Raw genomic sequence first — 17,773 nt, forward strand, 5'->3', positions numbered from 1 at the left:
TTCGTCTATTTCGGAGGCTCCGTCTTGGACGTCCCTACTTATGTTCCTTTGTCTACTTATTGCGGTCTTCAGCTTACGGAGTATTAATTGACACTTAGCTAGGGTTTCCTCTTCCGATTTTCTCATTTTCGGCGAGCTGTAGTTTGAAAAAATTCTCTCCGATTAGGGGTGTTTCCCCATTTTCCCTTGGTTGGCTCGGAGTTTCGCATTCCTTGGGGTCGGGGATCTACTATAATCCCGCGTGGTGTATCTATTATAGCCTCTCCTTCATTAGCAGTTATCGCGCTAGTGTGATGCGTCGTTTTTGCCGGCGACCACATTATCTGCTTCTAAGATAATGTTCTTTGAAGTAACCCCGAGGGTCTCTATGCAAACAGTTAGATACTCGCGAGGGTTGACCTTACGGGTACTTGTGTTCAGATACAAATAGGGCACTAATATAGATGTCGTAAAAAAAGTCATCCTTATTTTTTGTACACTAACGTCATCCTTCGTCATTTTGACTACGGCTTATTTCAAGACTTTCTAATTTTCATCGTGAGCAAAAATGAGAACCAAAATTGTGTTAATTTCCTTATTCAATTTGTTTTTATTTAGTATATGTTAAAACAAACATTTATAAAATTGTTGTAAATTTATCATTTCCCAATCAACTAAAATGCATTTTAGATCGAAAATGAATTTACGCGTCGTCATTTTGACGAAGGATGACTGTCCAAGGTTAATGGTTACGTGACACAGAGCGTTTTACAAGCCCTGCCATGGGATTAATGGGACGGTGTCAGTTGAGACATTAGGCTAGAGATGTCACTCCCAGGTATTCAGGTAACAGAATGCCATAACAGCCGGCTCATTGTTTCTATTCGTAGTTCCGTGTCACTACTTTTCCTATATTCTCCGTCTTTAATTACACAAAAAAAATTCTGATTCAATCACGAAATTAATTGATCCAATTAAGTTCTTAATTGGAATGTCTTCAATCACACAAATGATATTATCAATTAAAAAATTAATTGAAGGTCAATTAAAAAATTAATTGATCCAGTTAAAAAATTAACTGATACTATAAATTTTTGTGATTTTGGTTTCAATTAAAAAATATGTTGAATCAATTAATTTTTTAATTGAATATTTTTATACCCTCCACCATAGGATGGGGGTATATTAACTTTGTCATTCCGTTTGTAACACATCGAAATATTGGTCTAAGACCACATAAAGTATTTATATTCTGGGTCGATGTGAAATTCTGAGTCGATCTGAGCATGTCCGTCCGTCCGTCCGTCCGTCTGTTGAAATCACGCTAACTTCCGAACGAAACAAGCTATCGACTTGAAACTTGGCACAAGTAGTTGTTATTGATGTAGGTCGGATGGTATTGCAAATGGGCCATATCGGTCCACTTTTACGTATAGCCCCCATATAAACGGACCCCCAAATTTGGCTTGCGATTGCTTTAAGAGAAGCAAATTTCATCCGATCCGGCTGAAATTTTGTACATGGTGTTAGTATATGGTCTCTAACAACCACGCAAAAATTGGTCCATATCGGTCCACTTTTACGTATAGCCCCCATATAAACGGACCCCCAAATTTGGCTTGCGATTACTCTAAGAGAAGCAAATTTCATCCGATCCGGCTGAAATTTGGTACATGGTGTTAGTATATGGTTTCTAACAACCGTGCAAAAATTGGTCCATATAGGTCCACTTTTACGTATATCCCCCATATAAACGGACCCCCAAATTTGGCTTGCGATTGCTCTAAGAGAAGCAAATTTCATCCGATCCGGCTGAAATTTGGTACATGATGTTGGTATATGTTCTCTAATGACCATGCAAAAATTGGTCCACATCGGCCAATAATTATATATAGCCCCCATATAAACCGATCCCCAGATTTGACCTCCCGAGCCTCTTAAAGGAGCAAAAGTCATCCGATCCGATTGAAATTTGGTACGTGGTGTTAGTATATTGTCTCTAACAACCATGCCAAAATTGGTCCATATCGGTCCATAATTATATATAGCCCCCATATAAGCCGATCCCCAGATTTGATATCCAGAGTTTCTTAGAGGAGCAAAATTCATCTGATCCGGTTGAAATTTGGTACGTGGTGTTAGTATATGGTCTCTAACAACCATGCTAGAATTGGTCCATATCGGTTCATAATTATATATAGCCCCCATTCTAACACCATGTTCCAAATTTCGAACATGGTGTTAGAATGTGGTCTCTAACAAACACGCAAGAATTTGTCCATATCGGTCCATAATTATATATAGCCCCCATATAAACCGTTCCCCAGATTTGATCTCCGGAGCCTCTTGGAGGAGCAAAATTCATCCGATCCGAAATTTGCAACGCGGTGTTAGTATAAGGCCGCTAATAACAATGCCAAAATTGATCCATATCGGTCTATAGTTATATATAGCCGATCCCCAATCACACAAAAATTGGTCCATATCGGTTCATAATCATGGTTGCCACTCGAGCCAAAAATAATCTACCAAAATTTTATTTTTATAGAAAACATTGTCGAAATGTTATTTCTATAGAACATTTTGTCAAAATTGTATTTCTATAGAACATTTTGTCAAAATTTTATTTCTATAGAAAATTTTGTCAAAATTTTATTTCTATAGAAAATTTTTTTTTCCAAATTTTATTTCTATAGAAAATTTTTTTCCAAATTTTACTTCTATAGAAAATGTTGTTCAAATTTTATTTCTATAGAAACTTTAAACTTAATTATATACGTATTTTATCGGCCTTGTTTAGTTTTATATATACCACGTATGGACTATGTGGTATATATTACTGTGTTAGGAAGTTTTAAGATACCTTGCCATCGGCAAGTGTTACCGCAATCCATGTAATTCGATTGTGGATGACAGCCTTCAGTAGAAGTTTCTACGCAATCCATGGTGGAGGGTACATAAGCTTCGGCCTGGCCGAACTTACGGCCGTATATACTTTTTTAAAACTCAATTAAAATTTTAATTGGAAAATTTTTTTCTGTGTAGGGAGTCCACGGGGCATTACTACTCCTACTGCACTTATCTACAGGGCACCCTTGTGAGAGGGTGCCTACTTAATTGGCGGCATCAGATCGTAAAAGACGTCCTCGGATATAATCGCCTTTTTATAGCACGTCATCAGTCTTTGCCGCTCATGGTTGGGGGCTGTTTATTTTTCACAGCAGAGCTGACCCCGCTGGACGATTTATTTTAATTTTATTTTTGTTTAATTTAATTTAATTGAAGTTTTACAAATTTTATCATTTCTATATTTAAATTGAAAATATTAACTCCTTTTTCCATTGAGGAATCAATAAATATACTAAAGCATTCATAGTTACTACCACCAAGTACTTCCTACTCTGTGTACTTACCAAATCTAATCCAAAGAGACTACATGTTTGCTGGATTATCTTTGTGTCACATTTTTCATTTGGATCCGGTGGCGGAGTACCAGCTATTGGCTGTGGTCTCGGTCTCGTGACATTGCCTCCTCCCGCTGCTCCTGTACCAGTACCACTTCCAACTAGATTTGTGGTTTTTGCTGATAAACGGGGCAAAGATGCTGTTAATGCATTGTTGTTTGTTGCATTAGCTCCAACAGCCGATGTATTGGCTGTTCCCAGTGTCACATTATTAGCTAAAATGATAGGATATTACAGAGAAAAATAGAAAACAACATTAAAATCCACGATGAATAATGAAAATGGAAGTTTTATTGCAAACAAACTGCTAGACTAAAGACGACCATGCGAAGATGTCAAAGAATCAGCAGATTATGGTCGTAGAGATAGATATATTACGAACATTATATTCTAAATAATTTATGAGAAATTTACAATAAAATTTATATATAATAATTTTAAATTATGAAAATAGTTGATTAACCAGGAAAATCCTCTAAAAGAGAATGCGGTTTTTGTGATTACGCATTGGCTCCTAAAAGTATGCAAATATTCCAATTAATTTTTGAATGAAATTTTGTAAAAATTTAATTTCTATAGAAAATGTTGTCAAAATTTTATTTGTATAGACATTTTTTTCAACATTTTATTTATAAAAAATTTTTCCAAATTTTATTTGTATAGAAAATTTTGTCAAAACTTTATTTCTATAGAAAATGTTGTCAAAATTTTGATCAATTTTTTTTTTTAATTTTATTTCTATGGAAAATTTTGTCAAATTTTTATTTCTATTGAAAATTTTGTCAACATTTTATTTCTATAGAAAGGTTAGGTTAGGTTAAAGTGGCAGCCCGATTAAGATTCAGGCTCACTTAGACTATTCAGTCCATTGTGATACCACATTAACTAAAAGTACCTATTAAAGGGTGATAAATTTGGTCAATATAAACTTGACGTATTTCTTTCAATTTTGCATTTAAAAAACCTGAACACCCCTCATTTTGAAGGTGTGTGTGTGTAGAATGTTGCTCCTATTTTGATTTTGGAATTCACTCTTCAGTTGTCAAAATGCCGTCCAAGCAAGAAGAGCAGCGTATCAAAATTTTGCTCGCGCATCGCGAAAATCCGAGCTACTCGCACGCAAAGCTGGCAAAATCGCTAAAAGTTGCAAAATCAACCGTTACAAATGTAACTAAAGTGTTTGGGGAACGTTTGTCGACAGCCACACGGATGAAAAAGACTGCTTTTCATATGTTTGGCTATAAACATTATATGTTTAGAACACAAATTTTTAAACACAATATTTTTGAGTGCAAGCATATAATGTTCATAAACTAGCATAACATGTTTGGGACATATATGTTAATATGTTAGAACATATTATGTTTGGGACATAAAATGTTTGTAAATATAATATGCTTGGATGCAAACATATATTAATTTAGAAATAGCCTATAAACATATATGTGTTTAGTAGCTTGGAGCGCTATTTAACAGGGAGCGATATTGAATGAAGTTGGTGGTTGTTGCTTGTTATTACAAAATTAACATTTTATTTTTCCTTGGGCAATTGATCAGCTACTTCTTTGATCCTTACAAACTGTGTGGTCCGCTGTTCGAATCCCCGTCCGGCAAAAGGTAAAATTAAAATAAAAAAAATCGTAAAATTTAATAATTTCTTCTACAATGTTTGTATTACAGAAAAAGGTGCTAAGAACTAAAAAATCTCGTGGAAGTGAGAAAGATGTGGGGGAATATACAATTAGGCAGAAACAAAATTTTGAGCATTCAGGTCGAAAACCTATGTTGTTAGCACCTATATTACATGTTTAGTTTCATAATTCATTATGATTGTAAATATATAAATAAATAAATAAAATTTTGAGCACAATATTGTTTGGGAGAATTTTTTTAAGCATATAATATTTTTGGGTGCAAAATGCTTCCAAACATATTATATGTTCACATAATACCATATTGTTTTTTGGAAGACAACATTATTGAATTTGGATGCAAAAATACAAAATGTTTGGAACTTAGACTACCCAAACATATATTGTTTAGACCAATATGCTTTCAAACATATTATATATTGGAAGAGATCAAACATATAAATGTTTGGGCAATACCCAAAAATGTATATGCTTGAAGCAAAATATGTTTGGGAGTATATGTGACAGAAGCGATTTTTTGTGAGGGTGCAGGAAGTCTGGATCGGGGGGAAATCGAAAACCGGAAGCCGCTGAGACGACAAAGAGAGTTGTCGGTCGTTCCAAGCGAAACCCTAACCTCTCTCTCCGAGATGCCGCAAATAAGCCGGGTGTATCGTCTACAACCGTGCATCGAGCCAAAAAACGAGCCGGACTATCGACTTACAAGAAGGTAGTGACTCCAAATCGCAATGATAAACAAAATACGACGGCCAAAGCGCGATCCCGGAGGCTGTACACGACGATGCTGACGAAGTTTGACTGCGTGGTAATGGACGACGAAACCTACGTCAAAGCCGACTACAAGCAGCTTCCGAGACAGGAGTTTTATACGGCAAAAGGAAGGGGAAAAGTATCAGATAAATTCAAACACATAAAACTGTCAAAGTTCGCAAAAAAATATCTGGTTTGGCAAGCCATCTGTACCTGTGGCTTGAAAAGCAGCATTTTCATAGCTTCCAGGACTGTCAACCAAGAAATTTACGTGAAAGAGTGTTTGAATAAACGTCTGTTGCCTTTCCTGAAGAAACACGGTTGTTCCGTACTGTTTTGGCCGGATTTGGCATCTTGCCATTACGGTAAAAAGCAGGGCTGTGGAGTCGGAGTCGGAGTCTGAAGATTTGGCTGGAGTCGGAGTCGGAGTCGTAAAAATTTTGCTCGACTCCGACTCCGGCTAAACCAAATTTTTTAAAACACTTCACATTTTTGTAACTAAAAAACTTTTTACGCAAATTAGTTTCCAATGCGTTATGCAAGAAGAAAATTTTTTCAAAATTTTATTTCTATATAAAATGTTGACCTCATTCTATTTCTATCGAAAATTTTGTCCATGTTTTATTTCTATAGAAAATTTGGTCCAAATTTTATTTCAATAGATTTCATTTTAGCCCAAATGTAATTTCTATAGAAAATGTAGCCAAAGTTTAATTCTATTGAAAATTTAGCCAAAATTTAATTTCTGTAAAAAATTTAGCCAAAATTTTATTTCTATTACATATTTAGCAGAAATTTGTACAAAATTTGCATAATATTGTATCCCAAAATTTTTTAAGAAGCTTATTTCTATACAAAATTTTGTTAAAATTTTATTTCTATGAAAAATTTGTTAAAATTTTATTTCTATGAAAATTTTGTTAAAATTGTATTTCTATAGAAATTTTTGTCCAAATGTTATTTCTGCAGAAAAATTCCATTTGGTCTGACCATCGGACCAACTTCAATAATTTTTTGTGTCTATTTTGGTCAATCGGACTAATGGGGCTACGCCAAAAACATGGAAGGATACGTACAGTATTCAGCACATCTATTGTAGTTCTAGAATATAGACCCCAAAACGGAGGGCCGGTTTATAAGGGGACTATATCAAAAACTGGACCGACACACAATATATTCGGCACACCTCTTAATGGTCCTAGAATACCTCCAGATTTCAAATTTCAGGCAAATTGGATAAAAACTACGGATTGTAGAAGTCCAAGAAGTAAACTCGTAACATCGGTCTAAAAGGGGGCTATGTCAAAACTTCGTCCGATAGTGACCATCTTCGGCACGCCTTGTAATGGTCCTATAATACCTCTAGATTTCCAACTTCAGACAAATTGGATAAAAACTACGGATTCTAGGAGCTCAAGAAATAAAATCGGGAGTTCTGTCTATATGGGAGCTATATTAAAACATGGTCCGATAATCACCATTTTCAGCACTCCTCCTTATAGCCCTAGAATACCTCTAGGTTTCCAATTTCTGGCAAATTGGATAAAAACTACGGTTTTTATAAGCCCAAGACCCCAAATCGGGCGATCTGTTGATATGGGAGCTATATCAAAACCTGGACCGATCTAGCTCATCTTCGACATGACAAACTTATTATACCCCTGTCACCATTTTATGGTGGTGGGTATAAAAATATTTTTATGTAGGAAATTTTGTCAAAAATTTATTTCTATAGAAAATTTAGCCAAAATTTTGCTTCTATAGAAAATTGTGCAAAATTTTATTTACACAAAAAAATTTTCCAAAATTTCTATTAATAATTTTTTCAAAATTTTTTCCATAGAAAATTGTGCCAAAATTTTGTTACTATAGATTTTTTTATACAAAATTTATACAACATTTTATGTCGATAGAAAATTTAGTCAACATTTTATTTTTATAGAAAATGTAGTCTAAATTTTCTTTCTATAGAAAATTTTGCAGCATTTTATTTACTACACAAAAAATTTTCCAAAAATTTCTATTGATATTTTTTTCAAAATTTTATTTCTATAGAAAATTTTGTCAAAATTTGTTTACTATAGTCTTTTTATAGAAAATTTGGTAAAAATTTATTTATATAGAAAATTTTCTCAAACATTTATTTATATAGAGAATTTAGTTCAAATTTTGTTTCTATAGAAAGTTTTGCAAACTTTTTTTTATTACACACAAGTTTTTCCAAAATTTCTATTTATATTTTTTTTTCAAAATTTTATTTCTATAAAACAATTTGTCAAAATTTTATTTATGTAGCAAATTTTCTCAAATTTTTTCTTACTGATACTCACTGCTAAGTCGAAAACTGGTAAAAGTGACTCAAATTTTGTTATATAAAAAATTATGAATGTTTCCCAAATATTGCACGAGATTTTGTAGAAGTCTGATTTCCGATTTTATCAAAATGTTGATCTAAATACAAAGTTGTGCAGAGTATGTTACAATCGGCCCGCCCGACTTTAGACTTTCTTTGCATTTTTATTTTTGCTATAATTGTGTTACGTCCCATAACGTTAGATTTAAATTTTAGGTACAGAGATTTTCTAGAAGTATATACAATTTTGTCTAAATCGATTCAGATTCAAATTCATGCATATGGGAATATAACCCTTTATAATAATTTTCGTCCACAAATACATATACTGTCGGTATCTTCTCATATTATGATGGGTATTTATATCATTATTTTATTTATTAAACATTGCCCTAAATTTGAAATAAAGAGTTTAATTGGTATAAATGCGAAATTAAGACCTTTCTTGCACACATAAATAAATACGATACTTTATATCGATCCATATATATCCCCCATATATATCCCCTCAATAGAACTACAAATTAGTGGTACTAAAATGAGATTTAGTTATATTACCCGGAGTCGACTCCGGAGTCGGAGTCAGAGTCGAGCTGATGAAAAATGCTGAAGTCGGAGTCGGAGTCGGAGTCGAGCAAAATTGGCTCGACTCCACAGCCCTGGTAAAAAGACCATGGAGTGGTACGCCGCCAACAACGTGCAGGTGGTTCCCAAGGACAAGAACCCTCCCAACACGCCAGAGCTCCGCCCAATTGAGAAATACTGGGCTATTGTCAAGCGGAACCTAAAGAAGACCAAAAAACTGCTAAGGACGAGCAGCAGTTCAAGGCAAACTGGCTTTCTGCGGCGAAGAAGGTGGACAAGGTGGCTGTACAAAATCTGATGGCAGGTGTCAAGCGTGAGGCCCGGCAATTCGGATTTGGAAAAGCAAAAGCCTGACTGAATAGTTTTCCTGAATTTTATACTAATTGAACTTGAAAAAAGAAATTTAATTTGATTTTTTAAATAAATGATTTCACCGATTTACACGCGTTTTCCTTTGACCAAATTTTGACCGTATCACCCTTTACATATGGGCACTTCTAGTTTTAACCGCTGAACCTTCTTGATTATTTTTCTTTGTTGAACCAACCAGATTGTTCCAAAAACATTAGCAGACTGCTTAAGTTAACGTTTTCCAGATCCGCCACTAATCAGAAGCTATATGCTCCTAAAAGTTGCTTGCGCTTTACACAAAATGCAGGACACTCACACAGGAGGTGTTTAATTGATTCCTTTTCCTCCGCATCATGACAGCTCATACAATAGTCATTATACTTCGCGCCTATAGTTTTTGCAAAATCGCCTATCAGGCAGCTACCCGTTATAGCAGATATCAGGAGGAATATCTGACGTCTCGAGAACACTAGCATATTTAGTGTGCGGTTTAAGTTTAAATGGGGCCATATTTGCTTGGTGTCGTTACAGCCCTTGCAATTCTCCCATCGAACATTTGCCATCATAACAGCCTTCTCACGCAGCCAGGGGCATACCAACAGATTCTAGTTCCCCTGGAATATGTAAGGTGGTCCCTAGCCTTGCCAACTCATCCGCTTCGCAGTTCCCCGGTTCCTATGGCCAGGCACCCATATTAGGTGAATAGTGTACTGCTCAGCCATCTCATTGAGAGATTTGCGTATATATTAACGCCCACATTTTTTGGAACATTACTTCTCAGCCAATTCGCCACCTCTCTTATTGCTAATATTTCAGTCTGAAAAACACTACAGTGATTAGGTAATCTTTTCGCTATTCGAAGTTACAGATCATTAGAATATACTCCGAAACCGAATTGTCCATCCAATTTGGAGCCATCAGTGTAGAAATCTATATATTCATTATTCCCCGGGGTCTGTGTGCACCACGCCTCACTGTTGGGGATTAGAGTTTCAAACTTTTTGTCGAAAAGTGAACTCGCCAAAGTGTAATCCACTACGTTAGGCACATCTGGCATTACTTTGAGGACCGAACTATGACCGTACATTTTTTCCGATCACAGCGATAGCTCGCGCAACCGCACAGCCGTTGTTGCAGCTGACTGTTTGGCCAAAATGTCTAAAGGCAATAGATGCAGCATGACATTAAGGGAATTTGTTCCTGTCTTGCTGAATGCGCCTGAGATACACAAGCACGCCATACGCTGAACTTTGTTTAAACTTGTCGGCTGGTGAAGTGCCGGCTACCAGACTACAACACCATATAGCATTATAGGTCTAACCACTGCCGTGTATAGCCAATGCACAAATTTTTGTTTTAGTCCCCACTTTTTTCCTATTGCCTTTTTGCACGAGTACAAAGCTACCGTTGCTTTTCTCGCCCTTTCTTCAATATTAAGCTTAAAGTTCAGCTTCCTGTCCAAAAATACGCCAAGGTATTTTGCACACTCACCAAAGGGAATTTCAATACCCCCTAAGGATATGGGCCTAACCGTGGGAGTTTTGCGGTCTTTGCAGTACATGACTATTTCTGTTTACCCAAGACCATTGTCTTTCGCCCATTTCTCAGTCATCCGGAGAAATGTTTTGCAAAATTTTATTTCAATAGAATTTTTTTGCAAAATGTTATTTCTATAGAAAACTAGCGTAACCCTGCCCGATTCGCTACGCCTTCCGAAGCGTATTTGTAGGAACATTTTGGGTTGACTTAGTCAACCATATTCTTCGTGATGAAAACCAAATCGAAAAGATTTGAATTATTTTAGACAACTCGGACTATTTGCTTTTTCGTTTATAGATTGAAATGCGGCGGATATACAGATGTAAAATGGTCCGAACTAAAAAATTACGGGGAGAGGGTGGTCCCTTTTCACCAAATTTTTTTAATAATGTTCTGTATTCAAGTAGTGGGACAATCCCCTATATTTCTTATGTGTGGTTTGTTAAGGAAAGGTATCCTTCTCCTCAACATTCCCGTTCAATAAAGGGTGATACGGTCAAAATTTGGTCAAGGGAAAACTCGGTGAAATCGTTTATTTAAAAAATCTAATTAAATTTATTTTTCAAGTTCAATTAGTATAAAATTCAGGAAAAATATTCAGTTAGGCTTTCGCTTTTCCAAATCCGAATTGCCGGGCCTCACGCTTGACACCTGCAATCAGATTTTGTACAGCCACCTTGTCCACTTTCTTCGCCGCAGAAAGCCAGTTTGCCTTGAACTGCTGCTCGTCCTTAGCAGTTTTTTTGATCTTCTTTAGGTTCCGCTTGACAATAGCCCAGTATTTCTCAATTGGCCGGAGCTCTGGCGTGTTGGGAGGGTTCTTGTCCTTGGGAACCACCTGCACGTTGTTGGCGGCGTACCACTCCATGGTCTTTTTACCGTAATGGCAAGATGCCAAATCCGGCCAAAACAGTACGGAACAACCGTGTTTCTTCAGGAAAGGCAGCAGACGTTTATTCAAACACTCTTTCACGTAAATTTCTTGGTTGACAGTCCCGGAAGCTATGAAAATGCTGCTTTTCAAGCCACAGGTACAGATGGTTTGCCAAACCAGATATTTCTTTGCGAACTTTGACAGTTTTATGTGCTTGAAAATATCTGCTACCTTTCCCCTTCCTTTTGCCGTATAAAACTCCTGTCCCGGAAGCTGCTTGTAGTCGGCTTTGACGTAGGTTTCGTCGTCCATTACCACGCAGTCAAACTTCTTCAGCATCGACGTGTACAGCCTCCGGGATCGCGCTTTGGCCGTCGTATTTTGTTTATCATCGCGATTTGGAGTCACTACCTTCTTATAAGTCGATAGTCCGGCTCGTTTTTTGGCTCGATGCCCGGTTGTAGACGATACACCCAACTTATTTGCGACATCTCGGAGAGAGAGAGAGGTTGGGTTTCGCTTGAAACTACCGGCAACTCTCTTTGTCGTCTCAGCGGCTTCCGGTTTTCGATTTCCCCCCGATCCAGACTTCCTGGCTGTCGACAAACGTTCCCCAAACACTTTAATTACATTTGTAACGGTTGATTTGGCAACTTTTAGCGATTTTGCCAGCTTTGCGTGCGAGTAGTTCGGATTTTCGTGATGCGCGAGCAAAATTTTGATATGCTGCTCTTCCTGCTTGGACGGCATTTTGACAACTGAAGAGTGAATTCCAAAATCAAAATAGGAGCAACATTCTACACACACACCTTCAAAATGAGGGGTGTTCAGGTTTTTTTGAATGCAAAATTGAAAGAAATACGTCAAGTTTATATTGACCAAATTTTGACCGTATCACCCTTTAAATCGGAAAGAGCAAAAGTAGTAAAAACATTTGGACATGGAGAACATGCCTTTCCCGAACATATCGGACAAAAGGGAACCCTCTCCCCACCTTCGCTCCACCCCGACCTGATATCGGAAAATCACGTACCCTATGTTAATTTCACAAACTACCCAACGGTCCCTATAAATTCCAAGTAAATCGATATAGTTTATTTCACTATTCCCCTTTCCCAACCAGATATCGAACAACCGTGTACCCTGTATTAATTTAATCAGCTCCTCCCACAATCCCTGTAAATTTCAAGTAGATCGGAGAAGGTTAAATTTTAGCTAATTTTTTTTTAAGGGACCCGATAAAATATCGACAACCACCGAAGTGGATAGCACCCTCAACTTTCCCTGAAAATTCCAAGTAAATCTAGAAACTTTCTTTCACTGTACTTTAAAAAAGTCGGGCAACCCCTACCAAAATATCGAAAAGTAAAGTAGCAGTTATTTGTTTAGACGCCCCCTTCAACCTTCCCTAAACATTTCAAGCAAATCAGATAATTTTGTTCCAAGTTTCAAAAAGTCGGACAAAGGGTAGGTCCCACTTCACGACCAAATATCGAAAAATAAAGTAGCGGATCTTTGTCTAGATGCCAACTTGAAAATTTCAAGCAAATAGGTCAACTTTGGTCCAATTTTCAATAATTGTGGCAAGGGGGAGGTCCCCCTCCCCGTCCACATATGAACACATCAGGTACACCATATTAATTTCATAATCACATCGCATGTTATCTGTAAATCTCAGATAATTTTGTTGCTAGTTTAAAAAAGTAGGGTAAGGGGGAGGTCCCCCTCCCCGACCACATATGAAACCATCAGGTACCCCATATTAATTCCATAACCTCACCGCATGATAATTTAGAGAATTTTAGATTTTTTAACTGTACTTTAAAAAAAGTCGGACAAAAGGGAGGCCCCCCTCCGCGACCAAATATTTAAAAATAAAGTAGCGGATCTTTGTATAGATGCCAACCCCAACCTTCAATGAAAATTTCAAGCAAATCAGTCAACTTTGGTCCAATTTTCAAAAACTCTGACAAACGAAGGTCCCCCTCCTCGACCAAGTATCACAAAATGATGTACCCTATTTTCACCCCAATTTCGCCTCCTACGCTCTCTGAAAATTTCAAGTAAATCGGTTCAGCCGTTTCCGAGCTTACCCGGAACATACAAACAAACAAATAAACAAACATACTTTGAATTTTATATATATATAGATTTTGTCAAAATGTTATTTCTATAGACAATTTTTTAAAAATTTTACATCTTTAGACAATTTTTTAAAAATTTTATTTCTATAGACAATTTTTTAAAAAATTTATTTCTATAGAAAATTTTTAAAAAAATTTATTTCTATGGAAAAAATTTATTTCCATGGTGCAATGGTTAGCATGCCCGCCTTGCATACACAAGGTCGTGGGTTCGATTCCTGCTTCGACCAAACACCAAAAAGTTTTTCAGCGGTGGATTATCCCACCTCAGTAATGCTGGTGACCAAAGCTTCTCTAAGTGGTTTCACTGCAATGTGGAACGCCGTTCGGACTCGGCTATAAAAAGGAGGTCCCTTGTCATTGAGCTTAACATGGAATCGGGCAGCACTCAGTGATAAGAGAGAAGTTCACTAATGTGGTATCACAATGGACTGAATAGTCTAAGTGAGCCTGATACATCGGGCTGCCACCTAACCTAACCTATGGAAAATATTTATTTCTATTGAAATTTTTGTCAAAATTTTATTTCTATGGAAATGTTTTGCAAAATTTTATTTCAATAGATTTTTTTTGCAAAATGTTATTTCTATAGGAAATTTTGTTAAAATTTTATTTCTATAGAAAATTTTATCAAAATTTTATTTTCATAGAAAATTTTGGTAAAATGTCGTTTATGTGATTACGCATTAGCGCCTAAAATTATGCAAATATTGCATAGCAGAGGTGATGAAAAGCTACTTGGATGAATTTGGTCTACCATGATAGGTCAGCGTTTTAAGACCTTTCAAGTCGGTCACCCTTGCTGGACCTTGCTAATACTGACGGGTAAAGGAAAATCTTACGTTCATTACGTTCTAATTGTTCGAACTTACCTCCAACACTCAATCCATTATGACCATGCAGCTTTCCCATCTTTCCCGATGAGGGAACTATAAGGACTCCTCCTCCATTGCCTCGTGATCTTTGCTTAACACTACCCATTTTCTTACGCCATTGCCAACCACGCCAAGTCGCCTGTATCATTGTTGCACTCTTATTACGTATCTCAGTTCGTAAATGTTCCAGATGTTGACGAATACCTTCGCTCAAGAAAACATGTCGCTTGCCGGGAGCCCAAGCCAATGTTACCGAACCCTCGACCAAAGGAGGATTTTCCATAGCATGTTGCAGTATAATGTTACAACATTCTTCCATTTTATCTTCATTGCGACGTAACAAATGGAACGGTGCCAACATACGATAACGAGCATTGAATTGCTTGAAACGCATACGATGGGGAAATCCCGAGGCCATAAGATTTACTGTCTCGAGCACTTGAAGCGAGCGTATTTGCTTGACCACTGTCATGCGTTCAAAACAACCGGCTGCTTCCATCGAATTACTACGAATACAACGAACAAAATGAGGGCGGGCATGGACCAGAGTTCGCAGGAGATTGTCCAAACGTGTGTGAAAGTCCTGTGTTAATGTAGACACAGGTTCATCACCATTCAATAGATCCGTGTGAGATGTGGGTGCTATGCGAAAACTCAGACCACGCGGAACACTTTGTAGGGCATACAAAGCTTTCAGCTCGGAGCCAAAGAGATGAGTAGCAAAACCGAAATTGCAGGTGTGTTTGTAGAACACCGCTACCAAATCATCGGGTACCACATCACGATTGGTGTCCAAAAATTCCGTGGCATCATATTCAACACGACCGGCAAAATGCCTGATCATAAACATACGGGGATCATGGGGCTCTGTGGTATGTTTGATTTCCAATCGTGGCGAACTACGATGTTGAACCTTAATTTTACAAACATAACTCTCAGCTGTTCCCCTGGCTGCACATTCAGCATCCAACATACTTAATAGACCAGTGCGTAACGATGATATCAAATCGATACAGGGCACATTGTCCACATAATCCACTTCCGTGTCACATATGATACCCTCATCACGGCAAGATTCCACTGAACTCTTGAAAATATGGGTATTGTAAAAATGTTGCATAGTCTCCGCACACAGATTGATACACAAATGTTCCAATTGGGCATGGGGCGAGGGTTCCTCGAAACCAAACATATCTAAAATACCAATGAAACCATCGGTAGCATGACGTACAGCATTATTAAGAGCGGCCATAGACTTTGAGCCTGAATTACCGCCAATGGTGGAAGCATGTTGCGAAGCTATATCGCCTTGATTGTGCACAGATTCATTGGAATCGGAACTTAAAGTTCCCAAGGTGGAGCCTAATCGTTTTAAACTATTGGCTCTTCTAACAATTGTGGCCACTGTGCGACAGTAGAGGGCTTTGGCCAATGAATCCCGCGTCATGTTAGACATGTTGGCGTCACAAACTGATTTTATCAGTTGTCCGCGGGCATTGTGGGTCCTGAAAAAAAACGAACTTAGTTAAAGATATTTTTCACAATTGAACAAAATCGTTACACTTTTTCCCTTTAAAAATAAATTGCAACCAATTTCTTTATAGTCCATTACACCATTCCTTAAACTCACCTCACTGTCAAACCACGAAATAATGCTGCAGGTGGAACACCCAGTAAACTGGCAACAGCATTCAATTCTGTTTCACCCTTGACATCAACCTCAAGGCTCTGTAATGTTAATGAAAAGAATGTTAGTATGTATATCAACCACGAGGTATGTAAACAAATGCAAACCACAGGGTGACTTGCAGAAAAGTAAAACAACGAAATTAATAATTTTGGACATCAACCATAAATGTAGATATACCTAAAGGGTCGTAAACACCATAGGCTATAAATGATAAAGGAAGGAAATTTTGACAAAATATATTCTATAGGCAAAAAAATTAAAATAAAATTTTGACAAAATTTTTTATAGAAATAAAATTTTGATAAAACTTTTTATAGAGATAAAATGTTGACGCAATTTTCTATAGAAATAAAATTTTGACAAAATTTTCTATAGAAATAACATTTTGGGAAAAATTCCTATAGAATTAAAATTTTGACAAAATTTTCTATAGAAATAAAATTTTGAGAAAATTTTCAATAGAAATAAAATTTTGACAAAATTTTCTATAGAAATAAAATTTTGAGAAAATTTTCAATAGAAATAAAATTTTGACAAAATTTTCTATAGAATTAAAATGTTGACAAAATTTTCTACAGGCATAAAATTCTGACGAAATTTTCTATTAAAATAAAATTTTGAGAAAATTTTCAATAGAAATAAAATTTTGACAAAATTTTCTATTAAAATAAAATTTTGAGAAAATTTTCAATAGAAATAAAATGTTGACAAAATTTTCTATAGAAATAAAATGTTGGCAAAACTTTCTATAGAAATAAAATGTTGGAAAATTTTTCTATAGAAATAAAGTTTTGACAAATTTTCTATAGAAATAAAGTTTTGACAAAAATTTCTATAGAAATAAAATTTTGGCAAAATTTTCTATATAAATAAAATTTGACAATAAAATTTTGGCTGCGAAATAAAATTTTTACAATGTGTTCTATAGAAATAAAATTTTGACAAAATTTTCTATAGAAATAAAAATTTAACAAAATTTTATGTAGAAATAAAATTTTGACAAAACTTTCTATAGAAATAAAATTTTGAGAAATTTTTCAATAGAAATAAAATTTTGACAAAATTTTCTACAGGAATAAAATGCTGACAAAATTTTCTATGGAAATAAAATGTTGGCAAAATTTTCTATAGCAATAAAATTTGACAATAAAATTTTGGCTGCGAAATAAAATTTTGACAAAATTTTCGATAGAAATAAAATTTTGACAAAATTTTCTATAGAAATAAAATGTTGGCAAAATTTTCTATAGAAATAAAATTTTGACAAAATTTTCTATAGAAATAAAGTTTTGACAAAATTTTCTATAGAAATAAAGTTTTGACAAAATTTTCTATAGAAATAAAATTTGACAATAAAATTTTGGCTGCGAAATAAAATTTTGACAAAATTTTCGATAGAAATAAAATTTTGACAAAATTTTCCATAGAAATAAAAAATTAACAAAATTTTATGTAGAAATAAAATTTTGACAAAACTTTCTATAGAAATAAAATTTTGAGAAATTTTTCAATAGAAA

General features: G+C 35.7%; 1 protein-coding gene across 2 annotated transcripts in view; it reads right to left on the reverse strand.

Moving 5' to 3' along the window:
• Positions 1–17,773, reverse strand: part of dachs (unconventional myosin-IXb-like dachs) — a 100,011-nt gene that overhangs the window by 4,631 nt on the left and 77,607 nt on the right. For both annotated transcript variants that reach the window (XM_075293786.1, XM_075293787.1), the window contains exons 6-8: positions 16,197–16,294; positions 14,564–16,071; positions 3,393–3,658 (exon numbers count right to left, since the gene is read on the reverse strand). In XM_075293786.1, the coding sequence (XP_075149901.1) occupies positions 3,393–3,658; positions 14,564–16,071; positions 16,197–16,294 (1,872 nt within the window). The remainder of the gene's footprint in view (positions 1–3,392; positions 3,659–14,563; positions 16,072–16,196; positions 16,295–17,773) is intronic.

This window comes from Haematobia irritans, chromosome 2, assembly GCF_050003625.1.
Source record: "Haematobia irritans isolate KBUSLIRL chromosome 2, ASM5000362v1, whole genome shotgun sequence".
NCBI classification, from domain to species: domain Eukaryota; kingdom Metazoa; phylum Arthropoda; class Insecta; order Diptera; family Muscidae; genus Haematobia; species Haematobia irritans.